General features: G+C 37.4%; 1 protein-coding gene across 1 annotated transcript in view; it reads left to right on the top strand.

Moving 5' to 3' along the window:
- RAB3GAP1 (RAB3 GTPase activating protein catalytic subunit 1) overlaps positions 1-22,203 on the top strand; it is a 136,781-nt gene that overhangs the window by 23,788 nt on the left and 90,790 nt on the right. Inside the window, 3 exon segments of the mRNA XM_013983945.2 lie at positions 17,160-17,241; positions 17,244-17,291; positions 22,035-22,113. Of these exon segments, the coding sequence (XP_013839399.2) occupies positions 17,160-17,241; positions 17,244-17,291; positions 22,035-22,113 (209 nt within the window).

Here is a 22,203-nt window from a genome sequence, read left to right as displayed (position 1 = left end):
TGCACATCATGGTTTTCTCTGGATAGATGCCCAGGAGTGGGTTGCTGGATCAAATGATAATTCTGTTTTTAGTTTTTTGAGGAATCTCCATACTGTTATTCATAGATGTTGCACCAATTTGCATTCCCACCAACAGTGTAATAGGGTTCCCTTTTTTCACACCCTTTCTAGCATTTATTGTTTGTAGACTTTTTGATGATGGGCATTCTGGCTGGTGTAAGATGGTACCTCATAGTAGTTTTGATTTGCATATGTCTGTAATAATTAGAGATGTTGAACATCTTTTCATGTGTTTTTCGACCATCAGTATATCTTCTATGGAGAATTGTCTGTTTAGATCTTCTGCCCATTTTTTGATGGATTTTTTTTTTTTTTTGTCTTTTTTTGGTATTGAGCTGCAAGAGGTGTTTATAAACTTTGGAGATTAATCCCATGTCAGTTGCTTCATTTGCAAATATTTTCTCCCATTCTGTGGGTTGTCTTTTCATTTTGTTTAGAGTTTGCTTTGTAGAAACTTTTAAGTGTAATTAGGTCTCATTTATTTATTTTTGTTTTTACTGTCATTACTGTAGGAGGTAGATCTGAGAAGATATTGCTGTGGTTTATGTCAGACAGTGTTTGGCCTACGTTTTCCTCTAAGAGTTCTATGGTATCCTGTCTTTAGGTCTTTAATCCATTTTGAGATTTTTTTTGTGTGTATGGTGTTAGGAAATGTTCTCATTTCATTATTTTACACCTAGCTGTCCAATTTTCCCAGCACCACTTATTGAAGGGACTGTCTTTTCTCCATTGTATATTCATGCCTCCTTTGTCATAGATGAGTTGACTGTAGATGCATGGGTTTAATTCTCAGGTTTATATCCTGTTCCACTGATCTGTATTTCTGTTTTTGCGCCAGTACCGTACAGTTCTGATGACTGTAGCTTTGTAGTATAGCCTGAAGTCAGGGAGCCTGATTCCTCCAGCTCCATTTTTCTTTTTCAGGATGTCTGTGGCTATTCTGGGTCTTCTGTGCTTCCAAACAAACTTTAAAATATTTTGTTCGAGTTCTGTGAAAAATGTCCTTGGTAATTTGATAGGGATTGCATTGAATCTGTAGATTGCCTTAGGTAGTATAGTCATTTTGATCATATTGACTCTTCCAAGAGCATGGTATGTCTTTCCATCTGTTTGTGTCGTTTTTGATTTCTTTCATCAGTGTCTTATAGCTTTCAGAGTACAGGTGTTTTGTCTCTTTAGATAGGTTTACTAGGTATTTTATTTTTTGGATGTGATGGTAAATGGGATTGTTTCCCTAATTTCTCTTTCTGATCTTTCACTGTTAGCATATAGAAATGCAGTCAATTTCTGTATATTAATTTTGTATCCTGCAGCTTTACCAAATTCATGGATGAGCTCTAACAGTTTTCTGGTTATCTTTAGGATTTTCTAAGTATAGTATCATGTCATTTGAAAACAGTGATAGTTTTACTTATTTCTTTCCAATTTGGATTCCTTTAATTTCTTTTTCTTTGATTGTTGTTCCTAGGACTTCCAAAATTATGTTGAATAGTAGTGGGGAGAGCGAACATCCTTGTCTTGTTCCTGATCTTAGCAGGAATTCTTTGATTTTTTTCACCATTGAGAATGATGTTAGCTGTGGTTTTGTCAAATATGGCATTTATTATGTTGAAGTAGCTTCCCTCTATGCCCACTTTCTGAAGGGTTTTTATCAGAAATGGGTGTTGGATTTTGTCAAAGGCTTTTCTGCATCTATTGAGAGGATCATATGGTTTTTATTCTTCAGTTTGTTAAAGTGGTGTATCACACTGGTTGATTTGCAGTTATTGAAGAATCCTTGTACCCCTGGGCTAAATCCAACTTGATCATGGTCTACAATTCTTTTAATGTATTGTTGGATTCGGTTTGCTAGTATCTTGTTGAAGATTTTTGTATCTATATTCATTAGTAGTATTGGCTTGTAATTTTCTTTTTTTATGGTATCTTTGTCTGGTTTTGGTATCAGGGTGATGGTGGCTTCATAGAATGAGTTAGGGAATGTTCCTTCCTCTGTAATTTTTTGGAATAGTTTCACAAGGATAGATGTTAGCTCTTCTCTAAATATTTGATAGAATTTGCCTGTGAAGCCATCTGGTCCTGGACTTTTGTTTGTTGGAAGGTTTTTTTGTTTGTTTCTTTTTTTTTTTTTTTTTTTGGTCTGTTTTTTGAGCTGTACCCACAACAGATGGAGGTTCCCAGGCTAGGGGTCAAATTGGAGCTGTAGCTGCTGGCCTGTGCCACAGCCACAGTAGCAACAGATCTGTGTTTGTGACTTTCACCACAGTTCACAGCAACGCCAGATTCTTAACCCATTAAGTGAGGCCAGGGATCAAACCTGTGGCCTCATGGATGCTAATCACATTCATTTCCACTGAGCCACGATGGGAACTCCTGTTGGAAGTTTTTAAATCATGGTTTCAATTTCAATACTTGTGATTGGTCTGTTCATCCTTTCTAATTTGTTTTGGTTTAGTCTTGGAAGATTGTACTTTTCTTTCTTGCTGTCTTCTTGCTTTTTAGGGCCGCACCTGGGGCATCTGGAAGTTCCCAGGCTAGCGGTAGAATCGGAAGTGTAGCTGCCCCCACTTATGCCACAGCTGCAACAATACCAGATCCTTTACCCACTGCGTGAGGCCAGGGCTCTAACCTGCAACCTCATGGTTACTAGTTGAATTCGTTTCAGCTGAACCACTATGGGAACTTCCAAGATTGTAGTTTTCCAAGATTTGTCCATTTCTTCTAGGTTGTCCATTTTATTGGTATATAGTTGCTTGTACCCATCTCTTAAGATTCTTTGTATTTCTGTGATGTCTGTTGTAATGTCTCCTTTTCATTTCTAATTTTATTGTTTTGAGTCCTCTCTTTTTTTTCTTGATGAGAGTGGCTAAAGGTATATCAATTTTGTTGGTCTTTTCAAATAACCAGCTTTCAGTTTCGTTGATCTTTTCTATGGTTTTCTTTGTTCCTATTTCATTGATTTCTGCTCTGATCTTCATGATTTATTTCCTTCTGCTAATTTTAGGTCTTGTCTGTTCTTCTCTCTAGTTGCTTTATGTGTTATGTTAGGTGGTTCATTTGAGCTTTTTCTTGTTTCCTGAGGTGGGCTTGTATTGCTATAAACTTCTCTCTTAGAACTGCTTTTGCTGCATCCCATAGGTTTTGGAGTGTCGTATCTTTGTTGTCATTTGCTTCTAGGTATTTTTTTTAATTTCCTCTTTGATTTCTTCACTGAGCTTTGTTTAGTCTCCACGTGTTTGTGGTTTTTTTTTTTTTTTTTTGCAGTTTTTTTCTTGTTGATTTTCAGTCACATAGTGTTGTGGTTGGAAAAGATACTTGATATGATTTCAATTTTCTTAAATTTGTTGAGGTTTCATTTTTGGCCCAGAAGGTAGTAATCAATCCTAGAGGATGTTCCACGTGCACTTGAGAAGAATGTGTATTCTATTTCTTCTGGATAGAATGTCCTACAAATATTTATTAAGCCTATCTGGTCTAATGGCTCATTTAAGGGCCTATGTTTCTTTGTTGATTTTCTGTCTGTATGATCTGTCCATTGCTGTAAGTGAGGTGTTAAAGTCTCCCACTATTATTGTATTATTGTCAATTTCTCCTTTTAAGGTTGTTAGCAGTTGCCTTATATATTGAGATGATCCTGTGTTGGGTGCATATATATTTGCAGTTGTTATATCTTTTTCTTGGATTGATCCTTTGATGATTATGTAATGTCCTTTGTCTCTTATAGTATTCTTTCTTTTAAGGTCATTTTGTCTGATATGAGTATTGCTATTCCAGCTTTCTTTTGATTCCAGTTTGCATGGAGTATTTTCTTCCATCCTCTCACGTTCAATTTGTATGTGTCCCTAGGAGTGAAGTGGGTCTCTTGAAGACAGCATATATATGGATCTTGTTTTTGTATCCATTCAGCCAGTCTATGTCTTTTGGTGGGGCATTTAGTCTATTAACATTTAAGGTAATTATTGATATGTATGTTCTTATTGCCATTTTATTAACTGTTTTGGATTTGTCTTGTTCTTTTTCTTCCCTTCTTCTCTTGTTCTCTCCTCTTGTGGTTTGATGATTATCTTTAGTGTTGTGTTTGGATTGCTTTTTCTTATTTATTTATGGTAGATTTTAGGTGTGCAGTTACCCTGATATAGGAGTGTACACACACACACACACACACACGATTGTTTTTAAGTTTTTGGTCTCCAATTGCAAGTGCATCTCCAGTGTTCTGTATGTGTACCCTCCTCTTGTCATGGATTTTTGATTTTGGTAACATGTTTGTGGATGATTTCCTATCTTTATTATATGTATGCCTTTACTGGTAAGCCTTGTCATTTGTAATATATTTGTTTCTAGTTGTGGCCTTTTCCAACTAGAAAAGTTGCTTTAGTATTTGTTGTAAAGCTGGTTTAGTGGTGCTGTATTCCCTTAGCTTTTGCTTGTCTATAAATCTTTTGATTTCTCCTTCAAATCTGAATGAGAACCTTGCTGGGTAGAGTAATCTTGGTTGGAGGTTTTTTTCCTTTCATCACTTTAAGTATATTATTCTACTCCCTTCCGGCCTGCAGAGTTTCTCCTAAAAATCTGCCAATAGTCAGGGTTCCCTTGTATTTTATTTATTTCTTTTACCTAAGTGCTTTCAGTATTTTCTCTTTGTCTTTAATTTTGGTCAGTTTGATTAATATGTATCTTGGGGTGCCCCTCCTTGGGTTTATTTTGTATGGTACTCGTTGTGCTTCCTGGATGTGAGTGAGTGATTCCTTTCCCATGTTAATGAAGTTTTTAGCTATTATATCTTGAAATATTTTCTATCGCCCTTTATCACTCTCTTCTCCTTTTGGCACCCCTATAATATGGGTGTTGGTGCATTTAACATTGTTTAAGAGTTCTCTTAGACTGTCTTCATTTCTTTTCACTCTTTTTTCTCTTTTCTGTTCCGCATCAGTGATTTCCACTAGTCTGTCCTCCACCTCACTTATTCGTTCTTCTGTTTCCTGTATTCTGATGTTGATTGCTTCTAATGAATTCTCTATTTTTGTATTTTTGCTTCTCTGCTTGCTTAATCCTTAAATCTTCTATTTGCTCACTGTTTCTTGTAATTTATCATTCTTTGCCTCCAGCTTACTTCCAAGGTCTTGAATCAACTTCACTATCATCAGTCTAAAGTCGTTTTCATGGAAGTTGATAATCTCCAGATCACTTAAGTGTTTTTTCTGGGTTTTTTTCTTGCTCCCGTATCTGGGTCATAATTCTCTGCCTTTTCATTTTTATAGGTTTATGGTGTGGTCTCCTTTTTGCAGATAATAGAGATGCCTCTCTTGCTTCTGATGTCCACCCCTCCTTGTGGCTGAAGTCAATACAGGGGATTACTGTAGGCTTCCTGATGGGAGGGACTGGTGCTTGCCCTCTGCTAGATAGAGCTGATTCTTATCCATCTGGTGGGTGGGGCTTTGTCTCTGTGTGAGGTTAGAGGTTGCCTTGGGGTTCTTTAGGCAGCCTTTTTGCTGATGGGTAGGGCTGTGTTCCCCCTTGGATTATTGTTTGGCCTGGGGCTTCTCAGCCCTGATGGGTAGGGCCGGATTTTTCCAAAATGGCTGCCTCTACAGGAGCACATGCTGATAATTATTCCTGAGACCTTTGCTTCGAATGCCCTTCCCTGACAGCGAGCCATATTCACCTCCTCTTTGCCCAAGAGATACTCCAAGAACTGCAGTCAGGTCTGATTGAGATCCTGTAGAGTCTCTGCTTTGCCCTGAAACCCAGTGCACTTGAAAGCCTTGTGCACCTTTGAAGAATGGGGTCTTTTTTCCCCCATTCCTGTGGAGCTCCCATACACAAGCCCCATTGGCCTTCAATGCCAAATGCTTCAGGGGCTCCTTCTCCCAAAGCCAGATCCCCAGGCATGGGGACCTGACGTGGGGCTCAGAACTCTTTATCCTGTAGGTGAGTCTTTGTGATAGTTATTTTCCAGTCTGTGGACTGCCCACCCAGTGGGTATGGGGTTTCTTATATCATGTAGTCTCCCCTTCTACCATCTTGATATGGCCTCCTCTTTGTCTTCTGGAGTAGGATTTTTTTTTTTTTTTTGATAGTTTGTAGTCTATTTGGTTGAAGGTTGTTCAGCAGTTGGTTGTAATTTTGTTACTTTTATAAGAGAAAGTGAGCTCCAGTCCTTTTACTCTGGCATCTTAATCCTGTCTCTGTATTTTAGTTATAGTTGATTTTATCTTTTATTGGGTTTTAATCTTTGTACTAGCTTATTTAAGGTATTGATCCACAGCCTTTACTATATATTTGCCTTTATGAGTGGAATTTTCCCTTTCCTGTAAATTCTTTTTATTGTAGTCTTTTCCACCTAGAGAAGATCCTTAAACACTTTTGTTAGGTTCGTTTAGTATTTTTTTGACCATACCCATAGCATGCAAAAGTTCCTGGGCCAGGGATTGAACCTGAGCTACGGTAATGACAGTGAGCCACAGCAGTGACAATGCTGTATCTGCTGGGCCACTGGTGAACTCCCACAGTTGGTTTAGTATTGATGAACTCTTTGCTTTTGCTTATTGGAGAAGTTCTTTTTTCCCTCTTCAATTCTGAATGATAATCTTGCAGGGAAGTTTACCCTAGGTTGCAGGTTTTACCCTTTGAGCACTTTAAATATGTCATGCCACTCCATTTCAGCCTGCAACGTTTCTGCAGAAAAATCAGCTGATAGCCTTATGTAGTTTCCCTTGTACATGACTCTTTATTTTCCACTTGCTGCTTTTGGTATCTTCTATTTAACTTTGCCATTTTAATTATGGTATGTCTTGGTATGGGTCTTTTTGGGTTCATCTCGTTTGGGACTCTGTACCAGAGTACCTGTACCTGTACCAGAATATCTGTTTCCTTCTTCTGATTTGGAAAGTTTTCAGCCATAACTTGAAGTACATTTTTGACTCCTTCCGGGATCCCTATAATGTGCATGTTAACGTGCTTGAGGTCCAGAGGTCCTTCAAGGTGTTCTCATTTAATTTTTTTTTCTTTTTGCTGTTTTCATGGGTAATTTTCATTATTCTGTCTTTCAGGTCACTTACATGCTCTTCTGTATTACCTAGTCTGCTGTTAGTTTTTTCTAGTTTTTTTAAAATTTATTTTTATTTATTTATTTTTATTATTCAATGAATTTATCACATCTGTAGTTGTATAATGATCATCACAATCCAGTTTCACAGGATTTCCATCCCACAGCCCAAGCACATTCCCCCTACCCCCCTAACTGTCTCCTCTGGAGACCCTAAGTTTTTCTTTTTTTTTTTTTTTTAAATACAATTTTATCTTTCTTTTTTTTTTTTGTCTTTTTTGTTGTTGTTGTTGTTGTTGTTATTGTTGCTATTTCTTGGGCCGCTCCCGTGGCATATGGAGGTTCCCAGGCTAGGGGTCGAATCGGAGCTGTAGCCACCGGCCTACGCCAGAGCCACAGCAACGCGGGATCCGAGCCGTGTCTGCAACCTACACCACAGCTCACGGCAACGCCGGATCGTTAACCCACTGAGCAAGGGCAGGGATCGAACCCGAAACCTCATGGTTCCTAGTCGGATTCGTTAACCACTGTGCCACGATGGGAACTCCCCTAAGTTTTTCAATGTCTGTGAGTCAGCATCTGTTCTGCAAAGAAGCTCAGTCTGTCCTTTTTTCAGATTCCACATGTCAGTGAAAGCATTTGATGTTGGTGTCTCATCGTATGGCTAACTTCACTTACCACGATAATTTCTATTCCATCCATGTTGCTAAAATGCTGGTATTTCGTTCCTTTTAATGGCTGAGTAATATTCCATTGTGTGTATGTACCACCTCTTCTTGATCCACTCCTCTGTCGATGGACATTTAGGTTGTTTCCATGTCTTGGCTATTGCAAAGAGTGCTGCAATGAACATCGGAGTGCATGTGTCTTTGCGAGTCATGGTTTTCTCTGGATAGATGCCCAGGAGTGGGATTGCTGGATCAAATAGTAGTTCTATGTTTAGTATTCTGAGGAATCTCCATCCTGTTTTCCACAGTGGTTGCACCAATTTACAATCCCACCAACAGTGTACTAGGGTTCCTTTTTCTCCACACCCTCTCCAGCACTTCTTGTTTGTAGACTTTTTATGATGGCCGTTCTGGCTGGTGGAAGGTGGTACCTCATAGTGGTTTTGATTTGCATTTCTCTAATAGTGATGTTGAACATCTTTTCTCTTAATAAACACTTACTTGCCCCACTACCCTCAGTCTCTCTGCCAATTTTTTTTAGTTTGTTTTTTATTTCCATTACTGCATTCTTCAGCTCTGACTGGGTTTTATGTTTTTTAGTTCCTTGTTAAAAATCTCACTGTGTTCATCTATTTTCTTCTGATGTTCAGTTTGCATTCGTATTTCTAATTACTTGAACTCTGTATCTGTTCATTTATTTATCTTTGTTTCATTAGTTTTTTTTCAGTTTTGTGCTTGAAATAAATTCCTTTGTCTTCTCATTTTGTTTAACTTTCTGTGTCTCTATGAAATTAGGTTAAAGTTACCTATCATGGTCTTGAACAGATGTCATTGGGTGGGAGCATCCTTGTGTATTCTGTGTGTGTCTGGTATCTTTGGTGGGTAAACTGGATCTGAAGTGTGAGCGTGGGTTCTGATCACTGGTGGCTGTTGCTTTGGTAGAAGGGGGGCTGGATCTGGAGGGACTAGAGTCAGAGCTAGTTGGGAGCCAGAGTTTCTCCTGTACTCAGCCTTATCAGATGGGTTACAATATGCTGGAGCAGGAGCCTTGAGGGTCAGTCTGGCTTCATTCACTCTAAGTGTCTTCTCTCCCAACTCCTGGGAATGGTACCCTTGCCCTAGAGGAGAGCAGCATTGGAATAGTATAGGTCAGAACAGGCAAGTGGTGTGGGCGGGGTCGTGTCCTAGTATTGTCCCAGCACATCAGTCAGAGCTGTAGACAGCTCCCAATTCACTGCCTCTGTGAGTACCAGCATGGCCACTCTCACCTGGCTCACCCTAAGTGCACACTCTCCTTGGCTATGGCATCCTGTTTCCATCTTCTGGTTTGGAAAGTTTTAAGCCATAACTTGATGAAATACATTTTTGACTCCTCATGGGGAGCAGCACCATAGATAGACTGGCTAGAGTAGGTGCTTGGTTTGTGTGAGGGTTCACTTTTGTGTGGTTGTAGGAAACCGACCAGAGCTCAGAGAAGTTTCAGTTTTCTTCCTAGGCCTTGTTCCCAGGAGTAAGCAAATGTGTGTTCTTTAGGAGCAGAATCTCAATATCTTATAGTCCTCCCTTAAGACCCACTGGTTTTCATACCAACTAAGTGGACACATCTTATCTTTCTGGTGTCAGATCCCAGGGCTGGTGTGCCCATTATGTAACTTGGACCACTCACTCCCCAGGTAGGATCTCTGAGCCTATGATGTCCCTCTCTTCTATGTCCCCTTATAGTGCTTTGGGTCCTGCTTGCTTCTGCTCACATTCTGCCTGACTTCATATAGATCTTTCTTCATAGCCTTGGTTGTAGAAGAGTCTATCAGTCTCCAACTTGTTTTCAGTATGAATTGCTTCATATGTAGCTGTACTGCAATGTGTTCCTTTGTGAAGATGAGTTCAGCATCCTCCCACTCCATCAATTGATCTCCCTTGTATTTTTTTAAATTTAGTTGATTTATAATGTTGTACCAATTACTTCTATAAGCAAAGTGACACACTCTCTCTCTTTTTATGTGTGTGTGCATATATATATATATCTCGTATATTGTATACAGTTCCCTGTGCTATTAAGCAGGACTTTATTGTCTACCTGTTATAAATGTAATAGTTTGCACACCTACCAAGCCCAAAGATTGATAGGTGCAAACTACCAACATTTTAACATTGAGAAATCAGTTGCATGTCTATTTAGATCTTCTGCCTATTTTTTCATCAGGTTGCTTGTTTTTTTTGTTGTTGAGTTGTGTGAGTTTGTATATTTTGGAAACTAAGCCCATAGGTGTGTGGGTTTATTTCAGAACTTTCTGTTCTGTTCCATTAATCCATGTGTTTGTTTTTGTACCAAAACCACACTGTCCTAATTACTGTAGCTTTGTAATATGAGCTAAAGTCTGGGAGAATTATGCTTCAGTTATGTTTTTTTCCCCCCTCAGAATTGCTTTGGAAATTCTGGATCTTTTATGGTTCTCTATACGTTTTTGGATTTTTTGTGCTAGTTATGTGAAAAATGTCATGAATAATTTAATAGGGATCACATTAAATCTATAGATTGCTTTGGGTAGTATGGTCATTTTAACAATATTCTGCATTCCAGGAGTGTGGGATATCTTTCTGTTTCTTTGAATTTTGTTTAATTTCCTTTATTAATTAATTTATTAATTTCTTAGTCTATACGTCTTTCACCTCCTTAGTAGATTTATTCCTAGGTATTTAATTTTTTTGGTGTCATTTTCAGAGGTATTATTTTTTAATATTCCTTTTCTAATATTTCATTGTTAGTATATAGAAATGCAGCCGATTTCTAAATGTAAATCTTGTATTCTGCTACTTTGCTGAAATTGTTTATCAGATCAAGTAGTTTTTGTATAGAGTCCTTGGAGTTTTCTGTATCATGTCATCTGCATCTTGGAGTTTTCTGTATCATGTCATCTGCATAGAGTGACAATTTTACCTCTTCTAATTTGGATACCTTTTCTTTCCTTTTTCTTTCTTTTTTTCTTTTCTTTTTTTCTTTTTTTGTCTGTTTGCTATGGCTAGTATTTCCAATATGCTGAATAAAAGTGATGAGCGTGGATATCCTTGTCTGTCTTGTTCCAGATTTTAGTGGGAAGGCTTTTGGCTTTTCTGTGTTGAGCATTCAATTAGCTGTGGGTTTGTTAATGTGGGCTTTTATTATGTTGAGATATATTCCTTCTATACCCACTTTGTTATATGAATGGAGTTGAATTTTGTATAGTGCTTTTTCTGCATCTATTGAGATGATCATGTGGTTTTTTACTTTTCTTTTTAATGTGGTCTGTCCCATTGATTTGTGTATGTTGGACCATCCTTGTGAACTTGGGATGAACCCCACTTGGTCCTGGTATATGATCTTTCTTTGTGTGTTGTTGGATTTGATTTGCTAAAATGTTGAGAATTTTTGCATGTATATTTATCAAAGATACTGGCCTATAATTTCTTTTTTGGTAGTATCTTTGTCAGGTTTTGGTATTAGGCTGATGGTTACTTCATAGAATGTCTTTGAAAGTATTTTGGAAGAGTTTAGGAAGGATCAGTATAAATTCTTCCTTGTATGTTTGGTAGAATTCACCTGTGAAGCCATCTGGTGCTGGACTTTTGTAGGGAGTTTTTTTGTTTGTTTGTTTGTTTGTTTAAATTGTATATTAAATTTCATTTCTAGTGATCTGTCTGTTCAAATGATTTCTTCTTGATTCACTTTTGGTAGGCTCTATGTTTCTAGAAAGTTATCCATTTCTTCTAGGTTGACAAATTTGTTGCATATAATTTTCATACTATTCTCTTATTTTTTTTTTTTTGTATTTCTGCAGTATCAATTGAGGTTTTTCCTTTTTCATTTCTTACTTTGTTTATTTGTATTCTCTCTCTTTTATTCTTGATGAGTTTTTGGTTTCCTTGATTTTTTTTCTATTGTTTTTAGTTTTTTAGTCACACCTATGGTATATGCAAGTTCCTGGGCCATGGATTGAACTCAAGTTGCAGCTGTAGACTTCACCATAGCTGTGACAATGCTGGATCCTTAACCCACTGTGCCAGGCCAGGGATCAAACTGGCTCCATCACAGAGACAAGCCAGATCATTAACCCAGTGTGCCACAGAGAGAACTCCTTTTTTTTTTTTTTTAATCTGTTTTATTTATTTCCTCTCTGATCTTTATTATTTCCTTTTTTCTTCTGACTTTAGGTTTTGTTTGTTCTTTTTCTAATTCTTTTAGGTGGTAGGTTTCGTTGTTGATTTGAGATTTTTCTTGTTTTTTGAGGAAGGCCTGCATCATTATGAACTTGCCTCTAAGAACTCCTTTTGCAATATCCCATAGATTTTGTATGGTTGTGTTTTCATTGCTGTTTATCTCAAGGTGTGGTTTTTTTGTTTTTGTTTTTTTTTTATTTTTAGGACTGTACCTGCACAGCATATAGAGGTTCCCAGGCTAGGGATCCAATTGGAGCTACAGCTGCCGGCCTACACCACAGCCACAGCAACGCCAGATCTGAGCCATATCTCCAACCTATACCACAGCTCACAGCAAATCCAGATCCTTAACTCACGGAGCGAGGCCAGGGATCTAACCCACAACCTCATGGTTCCTAGTCAGATTTGTTTCTGCTGCACCATAATGGGAACTCCTCAAGGTATTTTTAAATTTCTTTTTTGATTTCCTTGTTACTCATTGGGGTTTTTTTTAGTAGCATGTTATTTAATCTCCATGTAGTCAGTTTTTTCTGCCTTTCTTTTCCTGTGATTGATTCTAGTTTTATGCCATTGTGGTCAGAGAGGATGCTTGAAATGATTTCTGTACTCTGAAACTTGTTGAAGTTAGTTTTGTGCCCCAGTGTGTGATCAGTCCTAGAGGGTGTTCCTTATGCACTTGAAAAGAATGTATATTCTGGCTTTTGTTTGTTTTTGTTTTTTGGGTAGAATGTAATGTCCTTAAAATATTAAGTCTAACTGTTCTATTATGTCATGTAAGATCTCTGTTCCCTTGTTGATTTTTCTGTCTAGAGGATCTGTCCATTAATGTGAGTGAGGCATTAAAGTCTCCTACTGTTATTGTATTCCTGGCAACTTCCCCTTTTATGTCTGTTATTGTTTGTTTTACATATTTGGGTGCTCCTATATTAGGGGCATATATATTGACAAATGTGATATCCTATTCTTGAATTGACCCTTTTATTAAATAGTGTCCTTCTTTATCTTTGTTTATGGCCTTTGTTTTATAGCCTATTTTGTCTAGTATGAGTATTACCACTTCCACTTTCTTGTCATTTTCTTTTGCATGAAATTCTTTTCTTTTTTTGTTTTTTCTTTCTCTCTTTCTTTGCTTTTTTAGGGCCACACCTGCAGCATATGGAGGTTTTTAGGCTAGGGGTCGAATTGGAGCCATAACCACCAGCCTGTACCACAGCAATGCCAGATCCTAGCTGTATCCATGATCTGTGGCGGTGCTGGGCCCTTTAACCCACTGAGTGAGGCCAGGGCTTGTACCTGCATCCTCATGGATACTTGTTGGATTCTTAACCTGCTGCACCACAATGGGAACTCCCGAAATGTTTTTTTAATCCCCTCACTTTTAATCTATGGGTGTCCTTTGCCCTAAGGTGGGTCTCTTGTAGGCAGCATATTGTAGGCTCTTGTTTTTTTAATCCATTCTGCCACTCTATGTCTTGTGACTGGAGCATTAAGTCAGTTGACATTTAAGGTAACTACTGATAAATATGTATTTATTGCCATTTTAAACCTTTCTTTCCAGTTGATTCTGTGTTTCTTTTTGTTCCTTTTTCTTTTTGTGGATTAATGTTTTCCTTTTATTTTATGCTTATTTGTTTTGTGACTGTATTGTTTGTTTTTGATTTGTGGTTGCCTGCTTGTTTTTTTTGTTTTGTTTTTTGTTTTTTTTGGTTTGTTTGTTTTTTTTTTTTTTTGCTGTTTAGGGCTGTACCCATAGCATATGGAAGTTCTCAGGCTAGGGATCGAATCAGAGCTATAGCTGCCAGCCACAGGCACAGCAACATGGGATCTGAGCTGCATCTGTGACCTACAACACAGCTCATGGCTGTGCTGGGTCCTTAACCCACTGAACAAGGTCAGGGATCTAACTCGCATCTTCATAGATCCTAGTTGGGTTCGTTACTGCTGAGCCATGACAGGAACTCCTGTGGTGGCCTGTGTTTTAAGTCTGTTAGCCCCTTCTTGTATCTGCTTGCTTTAGACTGATGATAGTCATACAGGCTCAGACACATTTTAAAAAAAGAGTCTAGATTTTCTTACTCTTCTTCCCTGCATTTTATAATTTTAATGTCCTTTTTAACATCTTTATGTTTATCTTTTTGCTGTTCCTTGTGTCTATCACTGATTTCATATATAGGTTTTTTTGTGTGTGTGTGATCTGTATACTGGCTTATTTAAGTGATTACTTTCCAATTGTCATTTCTTCCAACCTGTATCTTCTTATTTCTTTCCTATTTAGAGGAAATTTTGAATATTTGAATATTTCTTTCAGGATAGGTATAGTATTGCAGTATTCTTTTAGTTTTTGCTTGTCTGAGAAATTCTTATTTCTCCTATTTTAAATGATAATCTTGATAGGTAAAGTATTCTAGGTTGTAAATTTTTCCCTTTTAGAACTTTGAATATATCTTGCCACTCCCTTCTGGCCTGTAGTGTTTCTGTAGAGAAATCAGTCATTAGCCTTATTGGTTGGGGGGGTGGGTCCTTTGTAAATTACTCTTTGTTTTTCTCTTGCTGTCTTTAAATTCCTCTCCTTTAACTTCTGCCATTTTTATTACAATATGTCTTGGCATAGGCATATTTCGATTCATCTTGTTTGGGACCCTCTGTACTTCCTGCATTTGGATATCTGTTTACTTCTTTAGATATGGGGAATTTTCAACCATAATTTCTTCAAATACATTTTCTTTTCTTCAATTTTTTTTTTTTTTTTTGGCCTTTTTAGTGCCACAGGTGAGTTATATGGATGTTCCCAGGCTAGGGGTCGAATTGGAGCTGTAGCCACTGGCCTACACCACAGCCACAGCAATAGCAGCTCCGAGTGGTGTCTGTGACCTTCACCACAGCTCACAGCAATGCTGGATCCTTAACCCACTGAACAAGGCCAAGGATTGAACTTGTGTCCTAATGGATGCTAGTCAGATTCGTTTTCACTGAGACATGACAAGAACTCCTCAAATACATTTTCAATTCTTCTTCCTCTTGCTTCTCCTTCTGGGGATCCCTATTGGTGTAATACATCATGCCAGTATATGTTACCCCATAGTTCTCTTATTGCTTGCTTACTTGCTTGCTTTCTCTTTTCTTTTTTCATTTGGCTTTCTATCTGGGTGATTTCCTGACTGGGTGATGGCCATTTTTCTATCTTTCAAGTCACTTATTTGTTCCTTTGCATTATTCATTCTACTGTTTGATGCCTTTTGCTCAGCTTTCGTCTTGGCAAATGAATTGTCTAATTTTTCTTGGCTCCTCATAATTTCTAGTTCTTTTTTTAAAGTAATCTGCATTAACTTGATAGCTATTCTTAATTCTTTCAGTATTTTCATTACTTCCTTTTTGAACTTGATGTCTATTAGACTGCAGATGTCCATCTCATTGTTTGCTTCTTCATGGGAATTCTTCTGTTCTTTTAACTGGGAATGGTTCCTGTGCATCTTCATTTTGCTTATGTTGTTCTTACTCATGAGTTTAGGGAAAACAGTTATCTACTGTAATCTTGGAGGGCTACATATATGTGGAAGCATCCCTGGGTATTTTATGTGGGTTTCCTGTTTTGTTTTGTTTTTTTTTTTTGGTGTTAGGACTGCTTTTGGTTTGAAGGCTTGCCGTCTCTTTCCTCAATGTGTGCTGTTGTCCCCTTGGTAAGGAGTGTGCAAGTGCATGGCCTGCCCATGCTTATGGGGTGGTGGTGGCACTGTGCAGCACTTGCAGGTGGTGCCTGGTCACTGGGTCCTTGGCACTGGTGGTGACCCATGGGAAGGTGCAGACTGCAGGCCCTGCCTGGTTGCAGGGCCCTCAACAGGGGCAGTGACCCCCAGGGATGTGAGGGTGATACCCAGGGCTCTTGTCAGTGGCATTGGAGGGTGTGTTTGTTCCCAGGGAGGTGTGGGCAGTAGGTGGTGCTTGGTTGCAAGACTCTCCATGGCAGTGACCCCTGGGATGACTGGGGTGGCTGGCAGTGCTTGGTCATGGGAGGACCCTCAGTGGTGGCAGGCTGTGCCTACCTCTGGAGTCCAAGAAGTCTTGGATGGTTTCTACCCATCCTTGTAGTCTGCTCAAGAGGTGCCCTGCTGCTTGAGAGCCTACTCATGTGCAGAGAAGGAAGTCACTATGGTGGTCCTGCCCCCGCCCCCAAATGGTGCCTTACTTCTCTGGTGGGCTCAGGCCTCCCCCCAGCACTCCCTGGGTTGTGGCACACCCCTTACAGAGTCATTCCTTACATTTTTTACTTTGTAGTTCGGGCTGTCTGTACTTGAAAGTTGCTGGGTTGATATTTTGGCCCTGTAGTGATGCTATGCTGTAATGACTGTATAATCCTCTGATGGAAAGAATAGCTATGGAAGATTAGAGGCTCTGTGGGGGAAAATCCTTCTTTATGGTTAAGTTGTGTAAGTAAGGGGGTGTTTTGGAATGTTTAACTAAATGTTTGCCAGTCAAGTTGTTGTTTAATGAAAATATTTGAATGCCAAATCTTTGTAAAGAAGCTTGCAGAAGCTGTTAAATAAGTGCTTCAGATGTCGTGTCACTTAAATTGATTTTACAAATTGCTTTTTTTAAAGCAGTTTCTGATGTCCAGTAATGCTGTGTACTACATAGTGATGTTTTTATATTTGAGTTTATTTATAATAAACTATATTTTGTTGCTGTGTATTTTTTTCTGATTTTCAAAATTTATGAAGTTTAACCAGTTTAAAAAGTAATGGTAGAGATTCTGCTCTTGGTAGAAAAGGTGTTGGGTGGGTGTGTGTGTGTGTGTGTGTGTGTGTGTGTGTCTGTGCGCAGAGACATGGGGTTTACTGTATATTCATGGTTATATAGAGACTCATCTTAGAAGAATACTTGAAAGTATAATTTTGTAAGTTACTTGGTCATTAATATTCTAGGGGAATTGTCTTTTTAAAGGAAACATTTTGATAAATCATTTATAAAATACCTTCCTCTTGGTTTATTCACATGTATTTTTCCTTTCCCATTCATTATGGGGAGGTTAAATGTAGGATGGAACTTTTAAATTAATTGGCAGAAAAAGGGGAAAAAAATCTTTGGTTAATAAACCTAATGGTTACTATGGATTACCTTAAGGATGTTTTTCCTTTTTCCTTTTTTTTTTTTTTGTTTTTTGTTTTTTTTGTGTGTTTTTTGGTTGTTAAATACAGGGTATATTTACCTCTGGCACGTGGGAAGAGAAATCAGATGAAATTTCCTTTGCTGACTTCAAGTTCTCAGTCACTCATCATTACTTGTACAAGAATCCACTGATAAAGAAGGAAAGGATGAAGTATTAGAAGGTAAGTTTATACTATATGTTTCAAACTCTTCACTAGTGAGAGTGATTATAACTTCAATTTGTGAATTTATTTCTTTGTATGTATATGTGTTTTGTCTTTCTAGGGCCGCACACGCAGCTTATGGAGGTTCCCAGGCTAGGGGTCGAATCAGAGCTGTAGCTGCTGGCCTACACCATAGCCGCAGCAAAACCAGATTCAAGCCATGTCCGCAACCTACACCACAGCTGACTGCAATGCTAGATCCTTAACCCACTGGTCGAGGCCAGAGATCAAACCTTTGTCCTCATGGTTTGGGTTTGTTAACCACTGAGCCATGACAGGAACTCCTGTTTCTCTTAATTAAGTAGCACCATCTGGAGATGATTTTTCTATGTACAGTTGTTTTACCATATCTGAAGTAGAGTATGATCCTTATAGAGGAAAAATCACAGCATCATTCATTTAAAAATTAATTAAATTAGGGATGGAGTGGGATGGACTGGGGTTTGGGGTTAGTAGATGCAAACTATTGCATTTGGAATGGATAAGCAGTAAGATCCTGCAGTATAGCACAGGGAACTATATCTAGTCACTTATGATGGAACATGATGGAGGATAATGTGAGAAAAAGAATGTATGTATATGAATGACTGGGTCACTTTGCTGTACAGCAGAAATTGACAGAACATTGTAAATCAACTAATAGAAAAAATAAAATTCTTAAATAAAAATAAAATAAAAATTAATTAAATAAGCAAATTTTTATCAAATGCCTAATATGTGCTAGGTACTTTGCTAAGCACAATTGATAAAAGAAATTTACTTTCCAGTAGGGGAGATAAAGTTTTTAAATCAGTAACAATGATGGAACGAAAAAAGTGAAAGTGCCATCCCAAGACACAAAGTTCCACTGGAGTTCAGAGGAGAAAGGATCACTTTTAATCCAGAGCGATTGGAGAAGATGTCATGGAGAATTAAGTAACTAAGCTGGGCTTTGAAGAATTTTAAAAAAGAGTCACTTACAGATTAGTCAATGTCATTTTTTGGATATATCTCAGACTTTGGGGTCAGATAAAATAGATTAAGATTCTGGTTTTTCTATTTACTAGTTACTTGACCTTTCTAAACGTCACTGATCATATTTGTAAAATGAAGTAATACTACCTGGGGGGTTAATGGGAAGATTTCATGAGACACTGTACATGAGTACCAATATCATGATTCCTAATGTTACCAGGCTCTTGTATAAACACTGCAATTAGTATTCAAGTTAGCAAACATCCTTTGCAGCATAATAAAAGATTTTAAGAGTTAGTTTCTTCCTCAAAAAAGCATATGTTTTATTTCCTAGGAGTAATTTACTAACTTGCAATAGGACCTTTAGTTTATATTACAATTTTTAGAGAAAGATTCATTTTAAGAGAATAGTTTTTAAATTATGATATTATGATAAATTATAATATATTATGATATTTTCATAATATATTGCTGACTTGAAATGCTATAACTTCTAATTCTGAATTAATATTTTAATTAAATTTTATAAAGTACCTATCTCAGTACTGGCTCATATTAGGCATTCAGTAAATAGTGCTTATAGTTGTTAATAGGTCATATCATCCAAAATCTGTATTTTGAGGTATGCTAGTGCAAAACAGTGAGTGAACAAGGTATTTTAAAAAAACATGAAATTTGCATCTGTTGATGAAATATTCTTCTTCATTGACTCAAAAATAACATACAGTTAAGTTTTACTTGTCAAAACAGATTTTCATTTCTAAGTGTAGGCCTGAAATATATGTGTCTTGTATAGGAATAAAATTACAATATCTTTTCTATTGTATTTTCACAAACAAAGCAATTTGATAGCATTTGCATTTAGATTCGTAAACTAGGGCAGATGTTTGACCATGTATACACATATACAGGACTGTTATATAGTAAAGTAAAATAATTAAACCAGAATGTGAACATGCATATTTTTGAAATAGGAGGAGGGAAATAAATGCAACTGGTGGGAAGTCTGATAATAGCACAGAGCTTTATGGGTCTAATATTCCACTAATTACTGAAGGAAACTGTTCAAGGTAGAAGAATCTTAAAATGCTGTTAATTTACAGAAAGATCATATATCACAGAAAAACTGTGATAGTAGGGGGGCTTAGAATCAGTGTTTCTGAGATGAATAGATAAAAGAGACTGATATGAGAGAAAATGAATGAATTTAAGATAGTAAAAGTTACCCCTGGCATTTTTCAAGGAACTAGAACACACAATCCAAAAATTTATATGGAACCACTAAAGACCTAGAATTGCCAAAGCAATGCTGAGGAACAAAAACCAAGCAGGAGGCATAACTCTCCCAGACTTCAGGCAATACTACAAAGCCTGAATAATCAAGACAGTGTGGTACTGATACCAAAACAGACACACAGACCAATGGAACAGAATAGAGAACCCAGAAGTAAACCAAACACCTACAGTCAATTAATCTTTGACAAAGGAGGCAAGAACATAAAATGGGAAAAAGACAGTCTTTTCAGCAGGTGTTGCTAGGAAAACTGGACAGCCGCATGTAAATCAATGAAACTGGAACACACTCTCACATCATGCACAAAAATAAACTCAAAATGGCTTATAGACTTAAATATAAGACAAGACACCATCAAACTCCTGCAAGAGAACATAGGCAAACATTCTTTGATATCAGTCTTACAAATGTTTTCTCAAGTCAGTCTCCCAAGGCAACAGAAATAAAAGCAAAAATAAACCAGTGGGACCTAATCAAACTGACAAGCTTTTGCACAGCAAAGGAAACCATTAAAAAAAAAACGAAAAAGACAACTTACAGAATGGGAGAAAATAGTTTCAAATGATGCAACTGGCAAGCACTTAATCTCTAAAATATACAAACAACTTCTACAACTCAACAGCAAAAAACCCAACAACCCAATGGAAAAATGGGCAAAAGACCTGAATAGACATTTCTCCAAAGGAGATAGACAGATGGCCAACAGCACATGAAAAAATGCTCAACATCACTGATTATTAGAGAAACGCAAATCAAAACTACTATGAAGTACCACCTCACACCAGTCAGAATGGCCATTGTTAATAAGTCCACAAATAACAAATGCTGGAGAGGGTGTGGAGAAGAGGGAACCCTCCTGCACTGTTGCTGGGCATGTAAATTGGTACAACCACTATGGAAAACAGTATGGAGGTACCTCAGAAAACTATACATAGAACTACCGTATGACCCAGCAATCCCACTCTTGGGTATATTCCGGACAAAACTTTCCTTGGAAAAGACCCATACACCCGCATGTTCACTGCAGCACTATTCACAATAGCCAAGACATGAAAGACAACCTAAGTGTCCATCGACAGATGACTCGATTAAGAAGATGTGGTATATACACACAATGGAATACTACTTAGCTATGAAAAAGAACAAAATAATGCCATTTGCAGCAACATGGAACTAGAGACTCTCATACTAAGTGAAGTCAGAAAGAGAAAGACAAATGCCATATGATTTCACTCATATCTGGAATCTAATATATGGCACAAATGAACCTTTCCACAGAAAAGAAAATCATGGGCATGGAGAACAGACTTGTGGTTGCCAAGAGGGAGGAGGAGGGACTGGGAAGGACTGGGAATTTGGGTTTAATAGATGCAAACTATTGCCTTTAGAATGGATAAGCAATGGGATCCTGCTGTATAGCATTGGAAACTATTATCTAGTCACTTATGATGGAGCATGATAATGTGAGAATAAAGAATGTATGGGTGACTGGGTCACCTTGTTGTACAGTAGAAAATTGACAGAACACTGCAAACCACCTATAATGGAAAAAAATTAAAATTATTATATAAAAATAAGATAGTGAAAGTATTTTTGCTTCATGTGTGTATGTATTGTGCTGTTTTAATTTGGTTGTGATTGAAACTGTAACTTAATGGTCGAAGTTACAGGAAAACCATCAGCCCAGTTAATTTGGAGATAAATGATTAAAACTATATTATCAGGTCTGAAGATGTGAGCAATGATCTTTTATGTTGGATTTGCTTATTGCTTTAGTTAAGTAGAGCATGAAGTCCTTAGTGTTCTCCTATTTATTCTTTTTCCAAATTAAGAAACCATAAGTTTGCTAAGCAATTATAGCTATATAGCAAAAGAAAATATTTTTATGAACAAACGTTATTCTTTATACTTTGAATTTATCATCCATTTATGAGTATAAATAAGATAATTGATGTTAGTGCCTTATTATGGATAGTAGTGCAAGTATTTACAGGTAGATTGGTTATAAATGGGAAGCTGCTTAGTGGTTTTTCAAGAATATTTAAGATGGCCAGGGATGAGTAAAGGCTAACCATCGGAGGTAGAGTTGAAAAAATTTTAATTCTAATTTTGAAGAAAAGTGGATGCAGGGGCAGGCCAAGAAGAAGAAATACAACAAGCCTTTCTTAATAGAAATTGTTTGAGTCATGATTTAGAACAATGGAAAATATAAACATAGGAATGATAAACACACATATATTTTGTAGGTTGGCTTTTTTTTTTTTTGAAGAAAAGAGCAGGAGAGAGACATTGGTTTCCCCTCCTTAAGAGTTAGCCTTAGATATAAATTTTTAAGCAATGGCAAAACTACATGGATTAGCAAGATAGGTTATAGATGATTTCTTTAAATCGTATGATAAAATTCTGCATTAGAGTGAACATACTGACCTTTTCATTATCAAATGTTTCTGTAGATGTTATTCCACAATCTATGCAAGATTTGCTGTGTATGAATAATGACTTTCCTCCAAGAGCACATTGCCTGGTAAGATGGTAAGTATATATTTTACTTTAGTGTGTATATATGTCAGGGAGGCCCCAAGACCTCTCCCAGATTTGATGATTTGCTGGGAGGATACACAG

The sequence above is a fragment of the Sus scrofa genome, chromosome 15 (assembly GCF_000003025.6).
Source record: "Sus scrofa isolate TJ Tabasco breed Duroc chromosome 15, Sscrofa11.1, whole genome shotgun sequence".
NCBI lineage: Eukaryota > Metazoa > Chordata > Mammalia > Artiodactyla > Suidae > Sus > Sus scrofa.
Note: the sequence above shows the minus strand (reverse complement) of the source record. Positions and strands in the feature narration are given on the sequence as shown.